This window comes from Populus euphratica, unplaced genomic scaffold (assembly GCF_000495115.2).
Source record: "Populus euphratica unplaced genomic scaffold, PopEup_1.0 scaffold5.1, whole genome shotgun sequence".
In the NCBI taxonomy this organism is placed as follows: Eukaryota; Viridiplantae; Streptophyta; class Magnoliopsida; order Malpighiales; family Salicaceae; genus Populus; species Populus euphratica.
The window spans coordinates 3,267,062-3,286,587 of NW_011499848.1; the positions used below are offsets into that span (position 1 = coordinate 3,267,062).

A 19,526-nucleotide genomic window follows, 5' to 3' on the forward strand; every position below is an offset into this window, starting at 1 on the left:
TTCTAAGTATAAAGAATTAGATTCCAAATAAAATTTAATCTCCAAAAATACTATAAAAGTAAATTAAAAGTCAACACATCTGATTAACGACTCCAAATAAGAGAAATTAAATGTTAAAATTAACTTTTATAAAATATTTATTTCCCCATTTTTTTTATAAAAATATTTAAAGAAATAAGATGAGGTAATGGAGGTATGAAATAAAATGAATTGATTTTATGTCATCAAAACATATTAATTCAGGTTATTTATTAATGGAATATTTCAAATCAAGCACTATAATTAAATTCAATTATAAAAAAAAATAATTCCAAACAACGTATAAATTCATAACTAAACCTTGCAAAGCATTGTGATACACTATAAAAATCCACAATCCACAATGCTCGGGTGAGCAGCGCTACAATAAAACATCCTGACTTTTTAGTTTATTACTCTAATTTAAAATAATTAGTTTAATTTAATTAATAGTTTAATGTCCAGCAAATGCTTCACCTTATTCATAATTATTGTAGTGCTATATGTGGCTGCACAAACGCCACACGCCAATCCTCATTCTTTTATTTTTCTTCTTTCTTTCCTTCCTCCGAACCAATCAAATTTCTGAATTGCTTGAGAAACCAAAACAGCATATATTCACGCATTCGTTCTCCACCGTCCTTCAAGAAACAAATACCACATCACACCAATTCATATTCCAACTTCCTTGAAAATCCCAGGTATCGGTACACACATCCCCTGGCTCCAGCCATGTCAGCGCCAGAACCAACTGCAAACCTCTTGACATCAAGACATCGTAGGAGGAAAGACATGTCTATGGTGACACAAGATATCAGGGCCAGGGCAGAGGTTTGTTATGGAGATGAAACATGCAGAGAGAAGATTATTTCCTTGCTGACAGAAAAGGGCTTGCCAAGTGGTCTGATAACAGTATTAGAAGAGATAGAGGAATACTGCTACATTAAGGACACAGGGTTTGTTTCGCTCAAGCACAAGAGCAAGAGAAAAGATCACAAGTTCGACAAGGTAGCCGTATGCTATGACAATGAAGTCACAGCATATTTTGAGCCCAACAGGATCAGGAATTTGACTGGTGTTAAGGCCAAGGAGTTCTTGATTTGGATTACTCTGAGTGAAATTTATGTAAGCGGTGACATTCCAGCTGCGTTGATTACATTCAAGACTCCTGCAGGTTTCTCCAAATCTTTCCCATTATCATCGTTCACTTTTAAAGATGAGGAGGAGGCGAATGAAGTTCATGAAGCAAAAATTGGAAAAATAAAGGGGGTGAAACTGTAACTGAAAAAATTTATTATATTCAAAACCTAATTTATTGGTCTCTCTGGTTCTCGTGCTTCATTTTCTGGAGTTTTCACTTTTATGCTGATGGACAATTTTATTTTTATTTTTAAATATAGTAATGATTTTTTCTCGGGCCAATTCTTTAGGTTCAAAGTAAAAGGTTGTGTAGAAAAGATAATAATAATATACTTACACCTGTTTGTTGCCTAAGAATATGCTTGATTGATTCTGCTGCTGCTTCTTGCCTATTCCCTGCATTCACGTAACCGAAGGACAATTCTGGAAAATGACATTGCCATGTCAGGAGTCGAGGTGGTTGTGAAAACATTAAGCCTTTTGTTTTGCACATTGGAGCCCCGGGGGCACGGGGGGCGGGCAAAGGCAGCAACATAGAAAGGGAAATGCTAAAGACGGCATTGCACTCTTCTCCTTCTATGTACATGCATCACGTGATTTGATCTAACGACTCGCGGACAGCTGAGGCTGGCAAATACCAGCCGAGAGTACTGCTGTAAGCTACGTAAACCGACAAACCCTAAACTTTGATGATTTGATCAGCTGAACTTAAAACTAAAATAAAAGGCCTGGAGGAATACACTTGGCTGCATTCCTTTCATTTGTCCTAAAACCTAGTTTTGAACTCTAATATAAGAAGAAATTGTGAAGATGATTTGTTTTGCTCAGTAGCCAATTATATGATCGAAAATTAACCCACCAAATTTTCATTTTGTTTCTACCAGAATTACTCTCGCCTTCAAATATAAGGATTATAAATAATATTGAAAACTTTTCTTGCTGGTTGCTGACACCAATTATTAAGAGAATCTAAATAACTTGGCAGAACTTGGCCACACATGTCAAATATAATGGCAGCCTAGAGTTGAACTAATTAATAATATGTTCAAGCAGAGATATAGCTATCATTAGCGTTTTACATAATCAATGTCAGTGCAGTCTCCTTAAGTAGAAAACAGTTAGCACTTGGCATTGTTACCTGGCAACTGGGCTTTAAGGACAGTGACCAAAACATCCAAAGTGCATGACAGTTAACCTTATAATACATTAAAGCCCCAATCAGGATGGAAGCAGTGATTGCATAGAAGCTTAAAAGCATGTTCTGGCAGAAGACATTTCGATTTTGGACTGAATCCAGCCACAGAATCCGGGGATCAGAAGCACCAATTCTGCAACCAGAAGAGAAAAGGGAGGCATTTGACAAGTGCAGCAAAAACCAAACAGATCAGGTAACGGGAGGTCAAAAAAGCATCAATTGTGGCAATAGTTAGGTTAGTGAAACAAGGGAATCTTTTACACACCTACGTAGCAGAGGAAAAACACAGCAAATTAAGTAACGAATAAATAACGTATCCTTGGCATGTTGCAGAGAGTTCATCCAAACTATTCAAGTATAAACCTGTACATTCCAAAGGCATTTCATACATCCTTTACGGCCACGGGATTGCACTTCCAGCTTTCCCTGAGATTTTATGATCAATTCCTACTTGATTTGAGAATCCGATAAAGGTCATACACAACCTATTTTGCAAGCATAAATCAAAGTTTAGTTGAGACCATAAACAGGTGAGCTGAAAACAGATGTCTAACCAGTTATTCTGTAAGATTTTATACCAATTTCCTCCATTAAAAAACTGATGAAAGTAATGAGAAACCTATTTTGCTTGCATTAAATCAAAGGCTAGTTGAATACCATAGTGCTCAAAGGAGATGTCAAACAGTATTTTTGGTTATTTTTGGAGCCATATACAAGCGAAAATTCCAAGTGGAAGACATGATTTTGCATGTTTATAAAGTGGGAAGGAGGATTGTGCATGCCATAAGCCATGTCATTGTATGGGTCTTGCGTTAGTGTACATACAAACTGCATATCTTTGGAACAGTGAACCAATTTCTATCAATCCATTCTTGATGAGGCCTCAGCTCGCGAAGTTCAAACTCCAATTCCTCTGTTGTTTTGAAGTGCACTGTGTACTTCAGTTTATTATGAACTTTGACAATACAGCCCATCCACCATCCATCATTACACCAAGCATGAACATTTCAGACAATTCAAAAGCGTAGGCACGTTGAATACGAGGGTGTGAAGGCCTTATGTCAGAAGCACCTGCCTCTTCTCTAAGGGAACCAGTTTCATCATCTGTTACAAGGTTGTGATATTGAACCAGAAATTTGTCACTCTTCATCACTTCCACAATGGTTGCAGAGTACCAAGAACCCTGGAAACCAACTTCTTCACTTTTGACCTCCACCCTTGTTCCTTGGGTTTTGGAGTCCTTCCATTACCCTCCAACACAATCGACTCTCCCTGCATTGTCATAATTTAAGATTATGAGCCCCCATGGAAACAGGAAAAAAAAAAAAGAAAAACACGATCATTCCATTTCCATGGAGTACAATAGCAACAATTACCAGTATTATTTTTAAACATGTACTCTACACAGAGCATAAAATCATACATGCATGCCAAAAAACAGTTTCTTTGGTCATATACATTACAGTCAGATGTAAAGTATACTGCACAATTGATATCCTAGTGTAGCATGAATGCTTATGCAACATAAGCATTTACATTTGATAAGCTATTCTGCAGATACAACTTGGGGCAAAATTTTGGAGATGCTACAGCCTTTCACATTTTTAGGTGGCTGCACAGAGACCTTGATGGCATAACCTTACCTTGCAAACAAGTAAAGGCCTCAATTTATAACTAATATTACAAGGAACAAGCTGAATGTGCTGCATGTTTTCTGTTGACAGTTCAGGGAATTAGGGAATTGTCCCAATTCTCTATTTATCTAAACATAATCACATCAATTTGGATCCAAGTACAACTGGTGAATCCAGAATCTTCTTTTCTGAGGAACGCATTCATTCTTGCTTAAAAATATTTTTGAGTGCTTAGAAAAAACCTCAGAAACTTAATCGCTAACAAGCCTCACCAAGATTAGCACTTATCAGCCTACTTATGCACACTCCACCTATTGGTTCTGAATTGAATCTAGCATAAGATTTTTTCCTCAGTCATAGTTTGCATAGATAACACGTTATCGACAAAAAATTTCACATATTATTTTTGTCCAATTCAAAGCAGCAGCAACACATAAAAACATAGAGACCACACTCTCATTTACTGGATAATTTCTTATTAAACAACATACCATTTTCCATTACTGTGTAACAACACCTACAGAGTTCCACAAATAGAAGCCTTTAAAAGTTATACCTTGATCCATTTTCCATTAATCCAATCTTGATGAGGTCTCAACCTAGCATGTTCAAATTCCATAGTTCATTTGTTGAGTTGAAATGGACCATATACTCAAACCCACTCAGCACTGACGAGACCACACCCTCCCACCACCCCTCATGGAACCATGCGTCAACCCTTTTCATGCAGTTTAAATTTGATGACATCCTGAACTTCGGGTGGATTAGGTCTGATATTCTGTTCAGTCACTATTTCTCTCAGGGGTGCAGTTTCATCTTCGGTGACAAGGTTCAGGTATTGCACCAAACAATAATTGCACCAAACCAAGAAGCATCGTAACCTTCTTCATCACTCTTGACCTCCACTGATTTCCCATCCCTAAATATTTGTTGCATTTTATCTCCAGCATTTCCTACAGGATCGGGTTTTTTCAGTCTGCATTTTATCTTCAACATTATCTTTCTCGATTTCACCACATCCCATATTTCTCAGCAATTAAAGCTATCACAAACTGGGTGTGCGTGTTAAACACCAAAAAAATATCACGGACATACAGTAACAACACTTCAAATCATTACCACAACCCATTTTCAAAAAACATTAACAAATACCTTCAAACAATCCTACGCATCTCACGATTTTAAAAATTAAAAAAAAAAAAAAAAAAAAAAAAAAAAAAAAAAAAAAAAAAGCAATCAACTTTAACCAAAACACAGAAGCACACAAAAAACAAAAGAAAACTCATAATTTAAAAAACCTGATGAAGCAGAGGCGGGATCCAAGATCCTTCATCCCATTCACGATGAAGCCTTAAATTACATTGTTCAGAAACAATCCCTTCGCTACATTCACCATCAAAACCAACAGCATACCTAGAATTCTCTAAAATATCCTTAATAGTCCCTTTATGCGACCCATTATCACAGTAAACATCAACTTTCTCGTTCACTTTAAAGGGCTCGTTGTTTTCTCTTGGAAGGGTTTGGCCTTACAAACCCCAGATCAACAAATTCACTGAGGCGTTTTGGACCTTTTGAATTTGATTCAACCATCAACGTTTGGTGCTCAATAAAGACTTGATTTTTATTTGATTTAACAACTGTAGCTGGATAGGAAGTTGAAGTGCTGGGACCATTTCCTCTTTTAAGGACCTCAACTCGATCTCCTTTGTTAAAAAGGGCATGGGAAAGAAGTGACATTTTGGTTTTCAATTAGCTGAAGTTTGGAATTTTAAGATTTAGAAAGTGGATTTTGGAGTATTAAGGGAAAAAGAAAAACCCCTGTGAGATAGAAAGTAGAGAGAGGGAAGGTGATCATGGGTGCTATATGTGTGATACGAGGTTGACAAAGATGTCTTGTTTAGAATGATGTCTAACTCCCTCTTCTTCTTTTTTAAGTGTAATCTTTGTGGATGACAAGGGATGGCAAAATATGTTCAAGTCTCTTGCGTTCCTGTGAGGTTTGATTTTGTTTATTTGCTTACGGATTTAATGTGTTTCCGCATGGTAATGTAAAGTGTTTTTTATAATTGTTTTTATTTAAAAATATATTAAAATAATTTTTTATTTTTAATATCAATATATTAAAATTATATATATATACATATATAAATATTAATTTAATACTTTTATATATCAAATATATTTTTAAAACACATTCAAATCTATTTAAAAGTCAAAATAAAATAACCTTTTACATATAACGGTGAGGTTGTGCAATGATGTTTCCATGGTTTATTTTTTTCCAGAACACCAGTGGCAGTCATAAAACAGAAGATACAAGGAAATTTCTACGTATATGAATAACATATCTAAAACTCGGTTTAAAAAGGAATATTATCCTAATACTTGAATTACATATTAAAAATAAGTTAGCTAAATAATCTATAACTAAAATTGTGAAAACCAAAAGGTCATTTTGTATATAAGAGTTGTTGACCAGAGCACTCTAATTATGCATTTATTTTAGTTTTTATGGTTGAAATTTTAATTGGGTATAACCCAATTATACATAAAATTCAATTATAAAAACTAATTTTTTATATAAAAAAAAATTGATGGGTTTCCACACTCAAAACTCAACTGCCATTCCTAAACTAAACATACTAGTAGTTTAGTTTGTTCGCACTTTTATTATTTACTTTTTTTTTAAAAAAAAAAGAATATTGTAGTCAGTAATGGAGAACAAGCTTGATAACCGGAGTTATAGGTTAATTACGCTACAAGGGATTTTTAGACGAATTAGAAACGTGCATTAACTTATTCTTAATTATGAGCTTACCATTATTAAATGAAATAAATACTGGTAGGGGTAGCATTTCTCTCAAGTCTCGTCAATACGAAGTTGATAGAAAGGTACCGGCGGAGGGTTAGAGACGTGGCCGGTTGTTTTTTTTTAAAAAAAAAAAACAAAAAAACAAAATACACAGAGAGTTAAAGCCTGTCCTTTTCTGGTATATTTTTTGGACATTCATTTGTCAATTCATATTTTTTTTATATTTAAAAAACTAAATAACGATGAAAATAACCCTCGCGATTTAAAATCCAAGCTTGAAAAGTCAACTTTAAAATATAAAAAAATTAAAATAATATTTTTTTAGTATTTTATTGAAAAATAAAATAAAATAAGTAAATGGATTGACTCCCTTGGATCATTCAGTTAGTTGAGATAAAAGACTAAAGTATTTTGTTTTAATTTTATTATATATGTCACAATTGATTTACATGGTTGAAGTGAGTTAAATCGGGTTGCTCATGTTTTAATCAGATTTCTCTAAATTAATCTTTTGTTTAATTTCAAATCTCAACTACATAACTTACTCTTAACCTTCAATTTAATGCGTTTGGGTTTTTAAACATATAAAAAATCATAAGATTGATTGTCCACATTTTAAACAAATAATGTCCAGAAATCTGGACATTCATCCGTTTTATGAAGGGTGTGTTGTTTTCAATAATGCTGCATTCATAATTTTTTATTTTATTTTTAAGGTTGTGTTATGAACAACAATCTTAAGAAAATATACAAATTATATATTTAAAAAAATTCTGCGCTGCGCTGTGCTCGACAACACAATCCATAGACCTACACTATTTATCCATTCACGTTAAATAAAATAAACTTACAGTGCTATAAAAAACTAATTTTTTTATTTATCATAGTTATGACTGGATTGCTTGCCACGAAAAGTCAGGAACAAGGAAAGCTAAAAATTCACGAAAATATTGCTTGAAATTCTATTCTCGCAGCTGATCATAGTGTTGGTTGGATTGATTATGATATAAATTTTGTTTTTAAAATGTGTTTTATAAAAAAAATAATATTTTTATGTATTTTATTATTATTATAATTTGTTAATATAAAATATAAAAATAATGAAAAGTATCATTTTAATATATTTTTATTTTAAAAACACCTTACATAACAATATTAAACAATTACCATGGATATTTTTTATATGATATTTTTAGTATTAGTTTGGAAGTTTGAAACGAAAAAGAAAACTCTGTAAAGCGTAATCATTCTGCCAGTCTCTTAAACTATTTTACTGCGCATCATAATATTATGTTTTATCATAGTAATTCCCGATAAAATAAAAAATAAAAAATAAAGAGGAGCAATCGCCATTTGGATGTGGTTTTTTGTGTAGGCTTGTAGCTAATGGTGAAGGCAACGGTTAAATAGCTGCTACTATGAGTTGGTCGTATGCGAGCCAAAATCTTTATACAAATTAGAGTCATCATCGTGTTATTGAAAAGGGTACGTTCATTTAAAATATTACTAATCATATTTCAAGATGGTATTTTTCAAAATAAATAATACTTTTGTTCTTCCCTAACATAACATTTTTTTCTAATCATACCCCCAATGTGATAGATCTTATTAAATAGTCACCGAATAATTAAATAATTTTTACGAAAGAAATGAATTTTTATTGTAGAATTAAAAAATACTTAATATATAACTCGAAGTAACTATAATTATAATATTTTTAAAAACCATAAAAAAGACAAGTGTGCTAAACAAGAGAAAATTCAACGATCCCACTTTATAACTTCGAACTTCGTGGGCTCCAAAGAAGACCTTTTCAACTCCCGTTTTAGGAGAACCCCAAAAGGTATAAGAAAGTCCGAGAGGGACACTTTCCCCCCCTTTATATATGGTTCTAATAGACATTCATGGTGATGGGAAAATAGTGTATGGACAGAAATTAAGTGGATGGGGCAACGAAATGGTGTTGGCCTTACACTTTCAGCCATTGAATAGAATGGAGAACTATTTACGTGTAGGGAGAGGTTCACCGGACAGGAAAGAGTGGATAAGCGAGAGAGCCTCGCCGGGCTTGTTGAGAGGAACCAAGTGACCTGCCCCTCTCACAGTCACAAATGTCAATCCCTCGAACTCCACTATCCTCCCTCCAACCTGCAATACACACACACACACACACGACGGCGGTGAAACCATGTCAGCGTTAACAACCTGTTCCGCGACTTGGAAAATCAAGTCATATGTGCACGGCAGTAATCTTGAAAATATTAATCTCCAACTCTTTTAAGAAATCACTCCTGTTTTCTCCTACGCAGAGTCCGGTTTATTTGCCCATTCGGTGGAGTAATCACATTTACCGAATTGGTGGACAATTGGGTCTCATTTGGAACTCACAGCACGATATGCTTATCTAACGGTCTACCATTTTCTGGAAATCTGATCGGGCCATTATATATGGTTGATTTCGCTCTATAATTACAAAAGTTCCAGCCTTATTTCTACTCGTAAAACTGGGGCAGATTATGGACTTAAATAAGCACTATGAGATAGGCTCGTTGAGCCCATCTACACCTCAGGTTAAAGGTCCAAAGTCCAAACCGCAAAATTCAGTCCAATTTGAGCATTAAAGAAGTGGTTTCAGCTAATAATTCTCCTCCTCCTCCTCTTCTTCAACTTTTTTTTTTTTCCAGGTTTTTGAAAGAACCTTTCGATAAAATAAAATAGGATAATATTATAGCACTTGACTGAAGGAAAGAAGCAAGGAAACGATGACAAGGCAAAAGGAACCTGATGGTTGTGAAACCAAGAACGCCAGGCAGATGTGAGAGGCAGTCCAAGAGCTTCAACACAATATCGTGACCCAATAACAGGTACTCTGCCATCTGCATCCCCACTGTTTCAAACAAAACACCAAGCCCAAATCCAAATTAGTCCGTCTCAGTTTCACTGATCAACTAAAAAACAAGGCACAAAGCCACAAACACGAAAAAGGTCATCACGGGCTCGCTGGGCGTGTGTGAAATTTGAATAATTTGCAAGTTGCAACACGTGACCCCTCCTTCCAGTCTGAAAGTCAAACCATGCTTTTGTCTTTGTTTGCTTTATTAATGGTCCCTATACTATATTATTGGTCAGGTTTTTGGAATCATATACGGCCACTCTAACAGGTCTTTCCATCCTTAAGGAACGTTACACAGTGGCTCTAGACTTGTACTCCTGGAGGTAAGATCACAGCAACAGGCATGGAGCGCCAGGCAGGAAGTACTAAAAAAAAAATTACACAGAAAATAAGGTAGTTTACCTGTATATCCAGATCTTGAGACCGCCCTTGATGAGCTTGGTGTAGATTGAGAGGACAGAGGGCACAGTAAAATTGTATTTGTACAGAATGAGATCGCTGGAAAGAAAATAAGTGTTCCATTAGAAATATACCATATATAAGATTGCACTCCAAAGAAAAATGTTTATCAATGAACAGATATCTGGTGTGTGACAAGTTTACTTACTTGCAGACCCTCCATTTCCCTCTAGAATTTCCACTAATTTTTGCATGAAGGGATGATTGAACATCAACCCTGTTAAAATACTCCTCAGTGTATGTTGAATAACAAGGGTCGTAACCTCCAGGGATTCTAAGCCTTCTTATCATGTAATTGTTCACCTGTAGCACCCACTTACATTCTTAATCTACCCTTTTTTTCAACGTATGGAATGGAACTTTTCTTTTCAAATTCAATACAGATGACATTATTACCTTGGTGAGTGAATCATTGCTACCAACAGATGAAGATGTAGTGTTAATAAGACACGTAGGGGCATATATATTGTAAATATCAATTTCGTTGTATTTCTCGAACACTAAGTTCATGGCGTCATTGCAGTCACTAGACCAGTTGGAAACTCTGAAATCACATACTTTTTTGGCCTTGTCATAGATCTGGTCTGATATTACAGCATGGCTCCACGCATATTCTAGCAAGCCTTTGTAATCATAGTAGTCATTGGTTTCTGGATTTCCTACCTGCACAGGGGTTGCACGGACGAAGTTCATGAATTCCTTGAATCGAATAGTGGTCGTGTTAAATTTATACATGAAAAATCTTATAAATTAACTTGATGCCGCTATGGATCAAAGTACTTATATTGGGCCTAAGCTCTTACAATAAAACCCTTCAGATTGATCAGTGGATATTTAGTTTTATCCTTGTTTCTATCATAGACAAGCTCTGCCAGCTGAGGCACATAGTGGCCTGCAGATACCAAGAATGAACGTTAGAGAGAGGGGGGAGAACCCGGAGAAGGGGAGTTAGTTGACTAGGCAATCTCACCAGCATAACTCTCTCCTGAAATGAAGAGATCACGGCTTTTGTATTGGGGAAATCTTTGCAACCATTTCACCAAGAAAGTATAGGCATCCTCAGCTGGTGGAAAGACAAATTACCATCAATTACAGATAAACATTAAAAAATTATAAGAGTTCCACTTTTAAGAAAGATTCCTCACCCACAAAATTATCATCTAATATGGTGAGATCAGATGAGGTGTTGGTGTAAGAGAACCCAACTCCAACTGGGGATTCAAGAAATAGTAAATTTGCTTCTGCAAGGAGAGCGTTTCAAAAAGTCAGCCTTGATTATCTTTTCTAGCATGGAACCTCCCAAATCCACCAATGCATTCAGATTTTTTATATGGGCAATTAAAGAAAACTAAGTGAAGTATATGCAGAAAGGACCTTTACTCCAAGCATATTCGTTGAAGTAAACGCCAGCGCCATCTTTAGAGACTCTTAGAGGACCTAACTCTGAAGCGGCACCATATCCAATAGATGAACAGCCGGGCCCTTCAAAAACACAAGCAATTTGAATTACATAGACGAGGATATCAAAGGTATAGTATCTAAATTGCGTTTATATAAACATGTTGAATTGGAATTATTAAAAATAAATAAAATGTGACAGTACCTCCATTTAACCACAGAAGGAGAGGCTTCTTGGATGTTTCAGATTGAGCTTCAAAGAACCAGTAAAAAAGGGCTCTCCCATGTTCTTTATTGACGGAAACATAACCTGAGAACTGTGAGATTGACGGGCTAGAAGGTTGGCCCGGCAAATTAATTACTCTATCAGATTCCTGAGTTTCAGGGTTTGTTTCTAATGCTTTAATGCAAGGAATAACTAAGGAACCATGAAATAAATATATGCACAAGAGAGATAGGAAAGGTCTATCAATTAAAGCCATGGAGATCCCTTTTAGTTATCCTCTAAACATTTTCACATCATTTATGTGCAGCAAGTATTTGACCAGTCTTATGTAAGGGCGTAGAGAGAGAGAGAGAGAGAGAGCCCAACACATGCACCAGAAATTCAAATGGGTGCGATCAATTATTTACAATCTTTTAACTTTTTCAACAGCCGTGATGGTCCTCTTTCCACTAGCTACAAGTATCCCTGCTGGGACTGATTCGGATTTTTGTCGAGTAAACTCCAAACAGAGTCAGATGTATACTGATACAATGTTAGGTGAAAGCGTGATTTGTATTCCAAATACAAATGTAATTATATTATTAAATGAGTTAATAAGAAATAATTTATATTATTTTTTAGTATATTTTTAAAATGAAAATTTAAAATTTAAAACTGGCACAGATTCTAATAATAAATCAAGGAACCTTCTCATGTAAATGAGATTTTTTATATTATTATATAACAAAGACATTGATGACTTTATAATGCATCGATAATTATCCATACATGGAAGTCTTAGCTTACACAAAGCAAGCAAAGTGGGAAAGGAGTGCAATGCACAACATATATACATCCAGCACAATTGGTGTTCCCAACGGTTGGAAGAAGTAGGGATAAGATACCACTCCTACACTTGAATTAAAAACACAGCAGTGTCGTAGAAATATGCAACATTTTGTACTTACTAACGCAATAATACTCTTGTTCAGGAATTTGCGATATCTCATCTACCTACGAAAACAGTCGAGAGTCTAGACTGAACTTCGAATTACAAAAGTTGCCCTCGGGAAGTTTGAGCCATGTTATTCATTGCAGCACCTGGAAAAGTTAATGTTTTTCATCAGAAAAGTGCATATGCATTTTTCACAACTGTCTTTAGTTATGGACACTGCTAGAAGAATGAGTAAATAAGAGATGGCTTGTCAAAGGTCGAGAACAGTTTGGAAACGTTGTGTTTGGTCCAATCTAGAAGTCTACCATCTGTTCGAGGCTTTAACAAATTTCGCAGAGGGGAGGGATGCTATTGTTCGATCACTCCAAAACTAAACTCAAAATCTTTCGCAAGGAAGAACGTTATTGAGAGAATTGGAAGCTCACTAAACTTACAATTTAACTGGCAAGATCTCGGACAAAACATGCATGGCAATGAAACGCCGATCTATGCACTTAAAAAGTATGACTCTTTGTTAAAACAATACCCTAATAAGGTGTTGTTCTGAGTTGATTTACAAACTGCCAAAAATGTGCTGGAGCGTGTAATTTAGCAGATTCATAAGAGGAAGCGTGTGTACACGGAGTCTATTGAATAAGCAATCAGAAGCTTTATGTAAGAGGCTGGAGAATCAATTCAGTGTCATCCTTCCAATCTTTTCTTTTACTTTTGATCGAAAATGGTCGAAGAAAGCATCTTGACAGGCGGCTTAATGGGTCCTGGAGACCTTCCATCTCATAATGTCCAAATCGCCAATCTCTTTCAATATATGGCCGCTGTATAGGTTGGTCAAGCCCTCCTGTTAATGGAAGATGACGTGTATACATTAATAGGAGGATATCACGCCCAAATAGGAAAAACTTAAAAAAAATTCTAAGCTTAGAGGATAGAGAAAAAAGGAATCCAGGGCAAGTAATGCTTGTGCCTAAAACCATAGGCATATCTAACATCTTGTTATTGCAGGGAATCAATTCCAGCTATAATACGATGATGGGGAAACAAATTAGATTCAGGAAACAAGAGAATGTGACTTCTGTTTACCTGAATACATTAAACCATATTTATTCACTGCCCGATAAAATGGCCTTGTTTTTTTCTCTTTAACAGCTCTTTGGAGGTCATTCCATGCACGTGCCCGATCTTCACGTGTGATCATCCCTGTAGACGCGACCTGAGTTTACAGCAAATTTAAGTATGATAAGGAAAGCCTGTGAGGAGAGCACCAATGAATCAAAGGCAAACATGCAAAGTTTTCAACCTTGGAGAATAGATGATATGAAGGACGAGGAATCCTTGATAAATTGTTTTCACGATCAACTGCCAACAGTCCAAACTTGGGACCATATCCATCAGCCCACTCCCAATTGTCAGAAATAGTCCAGAACAGGTAACCAAGCACAGGGACGCCCTATGAATCAAACACAGGAATATCAAGCAAGCTCTTATCACATGGTTCTATGAAAAGCAACATAATTTCAACACAACTGAAAAGTCAAGTTTAGAGTCTGGACCATGATCATGGCTGCATAAACAGCTAGTAAATGCTCCAAAATATATGGTCGACGAATCAGATCTGTCTCATCAGACACGCCATTCTCCGTAATAATGTAAGGAACATTTAGATGTTTGTACCTCTCATGGAATTGAATTAGCATGCGATACAGGCCATCAGGATATACTCCACGTCCAGATTCACTATATTCATCGGTGTCTACTAATTTCAGGCCAGCACCACAGACCACTTCCTGACCATTAGTTATATAAGTAAGAATATTATTGTTAAAAGAATTAAAAGTTTAGAGGAGTTTCAAACCTGTCCATAGTAGTTTATTCCAATAAAATCCAGCTTATTGGAGATACTATCCACATATGGGAAAAGGGTGAGGGAGTTGGCCACTGAAACAGCAGCGACATCAAACAACCCATATGGCCTCATGAATGATACATGGTGTGCTACCCCAACTATTGACTCTGATGAGGTGCTGCAAAATGAAATGAAAAAAAAAAAAAAAAGATTTAGAAAAGCAAGTAGCATTGTCGATAAATTAAGATAATTCGTCTGTTAGGTAGGCAAGGGTAAGTCAAGCCAAGAAGAACTTCAAACGGGATATAAGACATGATTGCAAAACAGCCAGCTAACCCAAAGTAACTGGGATAGAGGCATTGCTCAAATAATTTCTTAATGAACCACATATGACATATGTGAGCGATATATCTGAGTGCCTTTGTTTCTCCAAATACTACAACTTAATATCCTAATTTTAACTTTGGAAATTCTTCAGACAAATATTCAGAAAGAGAGGAAAACAAAAAACCTCTTTTCATGGATATAGTCGTAGGCCTTTGAGTGTGCAATAGCTATCCAATGCATGGCCTGGTTGAAAACACCTGTTGGTAGAGCAGAAGTGGCAACTTCCAGCATATCAGGATGACCGCCTGGCCAAGCACCCGCACAATAAGTAAGCATGCAAAAGACATGAGGCTCATTAAATATCACCCAATAGTCCACAAGCTCTGATACACTGTCAACAATTAGCCTGCATTGATGGAGCACATTCAAGTGTTATTTACAAAACTAAAGAAGCATACTCCATCATTTTGAGCCATGACCATTAAACCAAACTGAGAGAATATTCAGAAACTTCTATATCTACAAGATATGTAATTTGACCAAGGGTGCTCTTTGTTTGTTTGTTTTTGTCCTTGTTTTTTTTAAAAAAAAAAAAGATAAAAGAGAATCAGAGTGGTCAAGGGTTTCAGTTAGTAACAAAAAAGAAGAAAATAATATGAACTAAAGAGTACAACATACTGGGTAGTCCACCACTTAATAGAATGCCAACCTGGTAAAATCCATAAAATAATCAACAGTTTTCTCCAGCTTCCATCCACCATATTCACCAGCCCATGGTGGCAATGAGTGATGGAACAGGGTCAACATCACCTTCATTCCATAAGAGTGAACTCTGGTGATGATCCACTTATATCGCTCCAAGGCACCAAAATTAACCTAAAAAGGAAGATTATGCAATTGAAATGTAAACTCATCCCCCAAAGAATTTAAGGGCCAGGATGCTTTTTCTGGTATCTTCTCATGCAAGAAAGGCTTTCTTTTGACAACATTAAGTTCAAATTCTACACCACTAATTTCCTTGCTTATCCAAACATCAACAGGAAGCATTATAACACATCAAAAGCAATGTCTAGCACGAGCACTCAGCTTCTAACTTACAGTCTCTTTAAGCCCATTGACAGGCTCCTCTGGCATGATTCTTGTCCAATCAATTCCCATTCGAAAGACACTAACACCAGTATCCTTTGCCAGCTTCAGCTCTGTATCAGGATCAGACCAAAATCTCAGCCTCTCTTCCCTAAAATCAATTGAACCTATCAATTAATCAAGTGAGCAACCAATGATGCAAATTGAAGATGGAATTACTGATTAGAAAAGTGTTAGCTACTGGAAGAAGAAAGATGGATATTGTTATTTCCTCTGCACGGCAATATAAAAAACAAAAAATAAAAAAAGCTCACTGCTTCAAAGTACTATAGAAGAAGGCTTACGGGTGGGGAACATTGTGCCATGCAGCCACATTGTGATTACACTCTTCGTTTGTCGTAGGCAGTTCATCTTCTGCATGCTTTTCAAACCCTCTGATCATGGCTTCCATAGCTACTTTGAGAGGCTTCCTCTTCTTCATATCCACCTTACTCACATCTTTATTAGAAACAGAAGCTGGCTGAGATCCACCATCACCAGCAGCCGAACCCATCAGCGCATCTGCTGTTTCCATTCCCTGGTTTGGCTGTGATTTGTCACAAGGATTTTCTTCTGCGAACTGAAGCCAAGAATCATTAAGCCTGTCCTCAACATGGGCCGGGGCGGTTGCCAATCCAAAGAAAAACTCATCATCTCCTTCTGCCAAAAATCACAGAACAAACACTGGTATTACAAATCCATTCATCATATCCAGACTGATCAGATGCTCTTACAATCAAGAAGTCCCCTTAATTCCAATCCCATACCGGCAAGAAGAGTTATCAAACCCACCATTCCAGCAAATTCCGATTTAAATGGAACAATTAAACATTCATCCCCCAATCATTGGGTCTTTTTCTCAACGCCAAAAGATTCCCAATGGATAATGCATGAAGCCTGAGGATCATTTCAATCCCTATGTACATGTTAGAGAACTCATATTCAACCCAAAAAACTCGTCAAGCTTTGGGTGAGCTGAGCTAAATCACATGATAAGACTCGTTAAAGCAACGAGGGATTCTAAATTCATAACAATCTATATATAATAGATATAAAAGCGCGCGCACTCAAAATATTTGATTCGACTAAATTCCGTTGTCAAGTTAATATTTTAAAATTGTATAAACTCTATCCATATTACGATAAACTGAAATTAACGAACTTTTTTATTGCTCCATTTTCTTAAAATAAAAGGTGCTAAAATGAGTAATTAAAAAAAATTGTAGAAATCAGCGCTCTTTATTTGTTGTGCAATTTCAGTGCAATCTTCACCCGCCATCCATATTTGCTTGAATCACAACAACGAGCTCTCCTTCACTTCACTTCATCACGAACTTACAAATAAAAACCCAAAAATAAAAACTACAAATGATACACGAAAACAGTAAAATCGGTAATTATCTAGGGATTGGAAAGTTGAGAAACTCTAAAGATAATTGGCAAAACTTACCGTTTAAATTGAAAGACGCAAGAATCTCAGCTGACTCGTCGATGGGTGACTTGAAAGGCTGGAGGTTCTTCTTCCGGTAAAGCGAGAAAGAGAAGACGTTGGCGGCGACGGTGACTGTCGCTAGAAATCCGGCGATTTTTGCCGCAGATATAAAGAGAGCGAAAGTTGGCATTCTCAGGTCAAAAAAAATAGCCGACAGAGAGAGAGCGTTTGATTTCTAGTTGTTGCTTGTAGAAGCTTTAGTATTGCTAGTCACGAGAGCTGTATACGTGACACTTGTGTGCATGCTGAAACCAAATGGTCCAGCCCTATCGTTATGCTCTTTTTTGTTTTTTTCCTTGCTATTACAATCAACTCAGTCCTCCTTTTTAAAAAATATCTATACCATATATACTGTGCGTGCATTAGGGCTACCGTAGCTAGTCCTTCACTGTTAAATACCAAATATCTGAGATTACATCCATTCTTAAATAAATGAAGACTTTTTATTATTATTATTATCAGAGAAGATGGTTTGCGCTATTGATCTTGCGTGCTGGGTTGAATAGTAGTATTATTAATAAAGGCTACCCTTGTGGTTGATAATTCAGTCATTTTTCTTGTTTTATCAGGTGACCCTGTGAATTATTATTAGCAAAAACTAAAAGAGATATATCTTATAAAATACAATTTACTGTGTTGGTGTTAAAGGCTCGTCTTATTATTGCCAGATCCCTTATCATTTATTAGCATATTTGCGTTTTTTGTTGAGGTCACGACCATGGCCTTTTTTTTATTTCTTAAGAAAGAAAAAAAAACTTTATTGAGATGAAGTCATGAAGGTGATTGCAGTTATTTCTTTCTATTTTTTTAATTTAATAGGTTAAAAACCGCTATAAAAAAACTTGAAAATTTATTAGGTTTAGGCTGCTAAGCCCAACTCCTAATGAACTTGTGAATATATCCGGTGTAGGTGTATGCTTAGCACTCTATTATTTTTGTGGGCTTATGATATTATACCCCGAGTTCAATGTGTTTATATATAAACAATATATTTTAATCTATTTTTACCTGTAATAGACTCTAATAACTTGTCTGAACTCAGTACTCTTTTGAAAATTATCTCAAAATCTCACACAAATCTTTTGATTTTTAGATTGATTAAACATATATTATTTTAAATAGAATATAAATAAAAATATTATAATAATAAAATTACATTTTAGTAACTCGTTTCCATAAAATAAATAAGATTTAAAAACTATAAATACACCTTCATTCCTTCCAACTAAGTGTTTGTAATCTTTTTATTCTTAACACTTTTAATATATATATATTTTTAGAGTTTATCTTTCTAAAATATTAATAAATTATTTAGTTTTATTTTCAAGCATTTTAAATTTTAAAACTCGTCACTGTGTATTTTTTTTTTAAAAACAAATTACATTGTTTACCTATGAAATTCTATCGTTGACGGTCACTTTATCTTCAGAAGGAGATAGAATCATAGAAAACCTAAAACTTTGATTCAAATTTAGATGGAAAAAAGAAATTTATCAAGAAAGAAAGAAAAAAGGGGGGGGGGGGTAAACAAGCGAACATGTATTTGGAACAAATCTTTAAATACACTGTTTATGCAATTTAAGGTGCTAATTGCTAAGATAGCAGGCAATATTTGGGCTCGAGTCGTCTGGCCTGGACCAAGACTAGAAGGGAACCATTTGCGCTGGGGCCTGTAGCCCATGCCATGATTTCCCCGCGTCTAGAGGAATTGCTCTGGGCCTAAAAGAAAAGGAAGCAAGAACACCTCCTAGCACGAGGGAGAAGGAGACCCTAGCAAAACAATGAGAAGTATCGGTCCGCGTATCTGTGATTTTGATCACATGATTTCTATTCCCAACCAAAAGTCAAACTCTACATTTGCACAGTTTGTTTGTGCGATCTTGCACGCTTTTTTATTTTTTTATTCATCTGTTTTAATTTTTAATTGTTTTAGTAAGCTGTTGTAAGGTATAAATTTTAAAAAATAAAAAATATTTTTTTAATATATTTTAAAAAAAATACTTTAAAAAATAATATCCAAAACATGG

General features: G+C 35.6%; 4 protein-coding genes across 4 annotated transcripts; 1 reads left to right on the plus strand and 3 right to left on the minus strand.

Moving 5' to 3' along the window:
- The first annotated feature begins 542 nt into the window (after positions 1–542).
- Positions 543–1,339, plus strand: LOC105115641 (uncharacterized). The gene has a single exon (XM_011012590.1). It carries the CDS (start codon positions 751–753, stop codon positions 1,297–1,299), a length of 549 nt encoding a protein of 182 aa, XP_011010892.1. The 5' UTR covers positions 543–750; the 3' UTR covers positions 1,300–1,339.
- A 1,216-nt stretch (positions 1,340–2,555) lies between these two features.
- LOC105119303 (uncharacterized) lies at positions 2,556–6,039 on the minus strand. The gene is given in 6 exon segments (XM_082978852.1): positions 2,556–3,359; positions 3,362–3,593; positions 4,703–4,868; positions 4,929–5,017; positions 5,286–5,504; positions 5,506–6,039. Coding segments are annotated over 6 exon segments (1,122 nt in total). The 5' UTR covers positions 5,728–6,039; the 3' UTR covers positions 2,556–3,165.
- A 2,518-nt stretch (positions 6,040–8,557) lies between these two features.
- Positions 8,558–12,160, minus strand: SCPL33 (serine carboxypeptidase-like 33). Its single transcript, XM_011012602.1, has 10 exons — positions 11,758–12,160; positions 11,529–11,636; positions 11,300–11,395; positions 11,125–11,217; positions 10,958–11,046; positions 10,551–10,817; positions 10,303–10,457; positions 10,098–10,193; positions 9,584–9,689; positions 8,558–8,950 (listed from the first exon to the last, which is right to left on the minus strand). The coding sequence occupies exons 1-10, from the start codon at positions 12,032–12,034 to the stop codon at positions 8,804–8,806; spliced, it is 1,434 nt and encodes a 477-aa protein (XP_011010904.1). The 5' UTR covers positions 12,035–12,160; the 3' UTR covers positions 8,558–8,803.
- Positions 12,161–13,130: 970 nt separating this feature from the next.
- On the minus strand, positions 13,131–17,755 carry SFR2 (Glycosyl hydrolase superfamily protein). The gene is made up of 10 exons (XM_011012615.1): positions 17,458–17,755; positions 16,313–16,667; positions 15,981–16,119; positions 15,592–15,758; positions 15,067–15,288; positions 14,565–14,733; positions 14,263–14,496; positions 14,010–14,159; positions 13,793–13,922; positions 13,131–13,550 (listed from the first exon to the last, which is right to left on the minus strand). The coding sequence occupies exons 1-10, from the start codon at positions 17,627–17,629 to the stop codon at positions 13,363–13,365; spliced, it is 1,926 nt and encodes a 641-aa protein (XP_011010917.1). The 5' UTR covers positions 17,630–17,755; the 3' UTR covers positions 13,131–13,362.
- Between the last annotated feature and the right edge of the window lie 1,771 nt (positions 17,756–19,526).

Excerpts from the sequence above, each read along its gene's own strand:
- LOC105115641 (XM_011012590.1), top strand. The coding sequence starts at position 751 with ATGTCAGCGCCAGAACCAACTGCAAACCTCTTGACATCAAGACATCGT.
- SCPL33 (XM_011012602.1), bottom strand. The coding sequence starts at position 12,034 with ATGGCTTTAATTGATAGACCTTTCCTATCTCTCTTGTGCATATATTTA. Across the intron at positions 11,218-11,299 it reads ATTAGATGATAATTTTGTGG|CTGAGGATGCCTATACTTTC; the intron begins GTGAGGAATCTT and ends TCTTTCCACCAG. Across the intron at positions 10,458-10,550 it reads GCAATGATTCACTCACCAAG|GTGAACAATTACATGATAAG; the intron begins GTAATAATGTCA and ends TGGGTGCTACAG.
- SFR2 (XM_011012615.1), bottom strand. The coding sequence starts at position 17,629 with ATGCCAACTTTCGCTCTCTTTATATCTGCGGCAAAAATCGCCGGATTT. Across the intron at positions 16,120-16,312 it reads TGGCACAATGTTCCCCACCC|GGAAGAGAGGCTGAGATTTT; the intron begins GTAAGCCTTCTT and ends AATTGATTTTAG. Across the intron at positions 15,289-15,591 it reads TATTTTATGGATTTTACCAG|GCTAATTGTTGACAGTGTAT; the intron begins GTTGGCATTCTA and ends CCATCAATGCAG.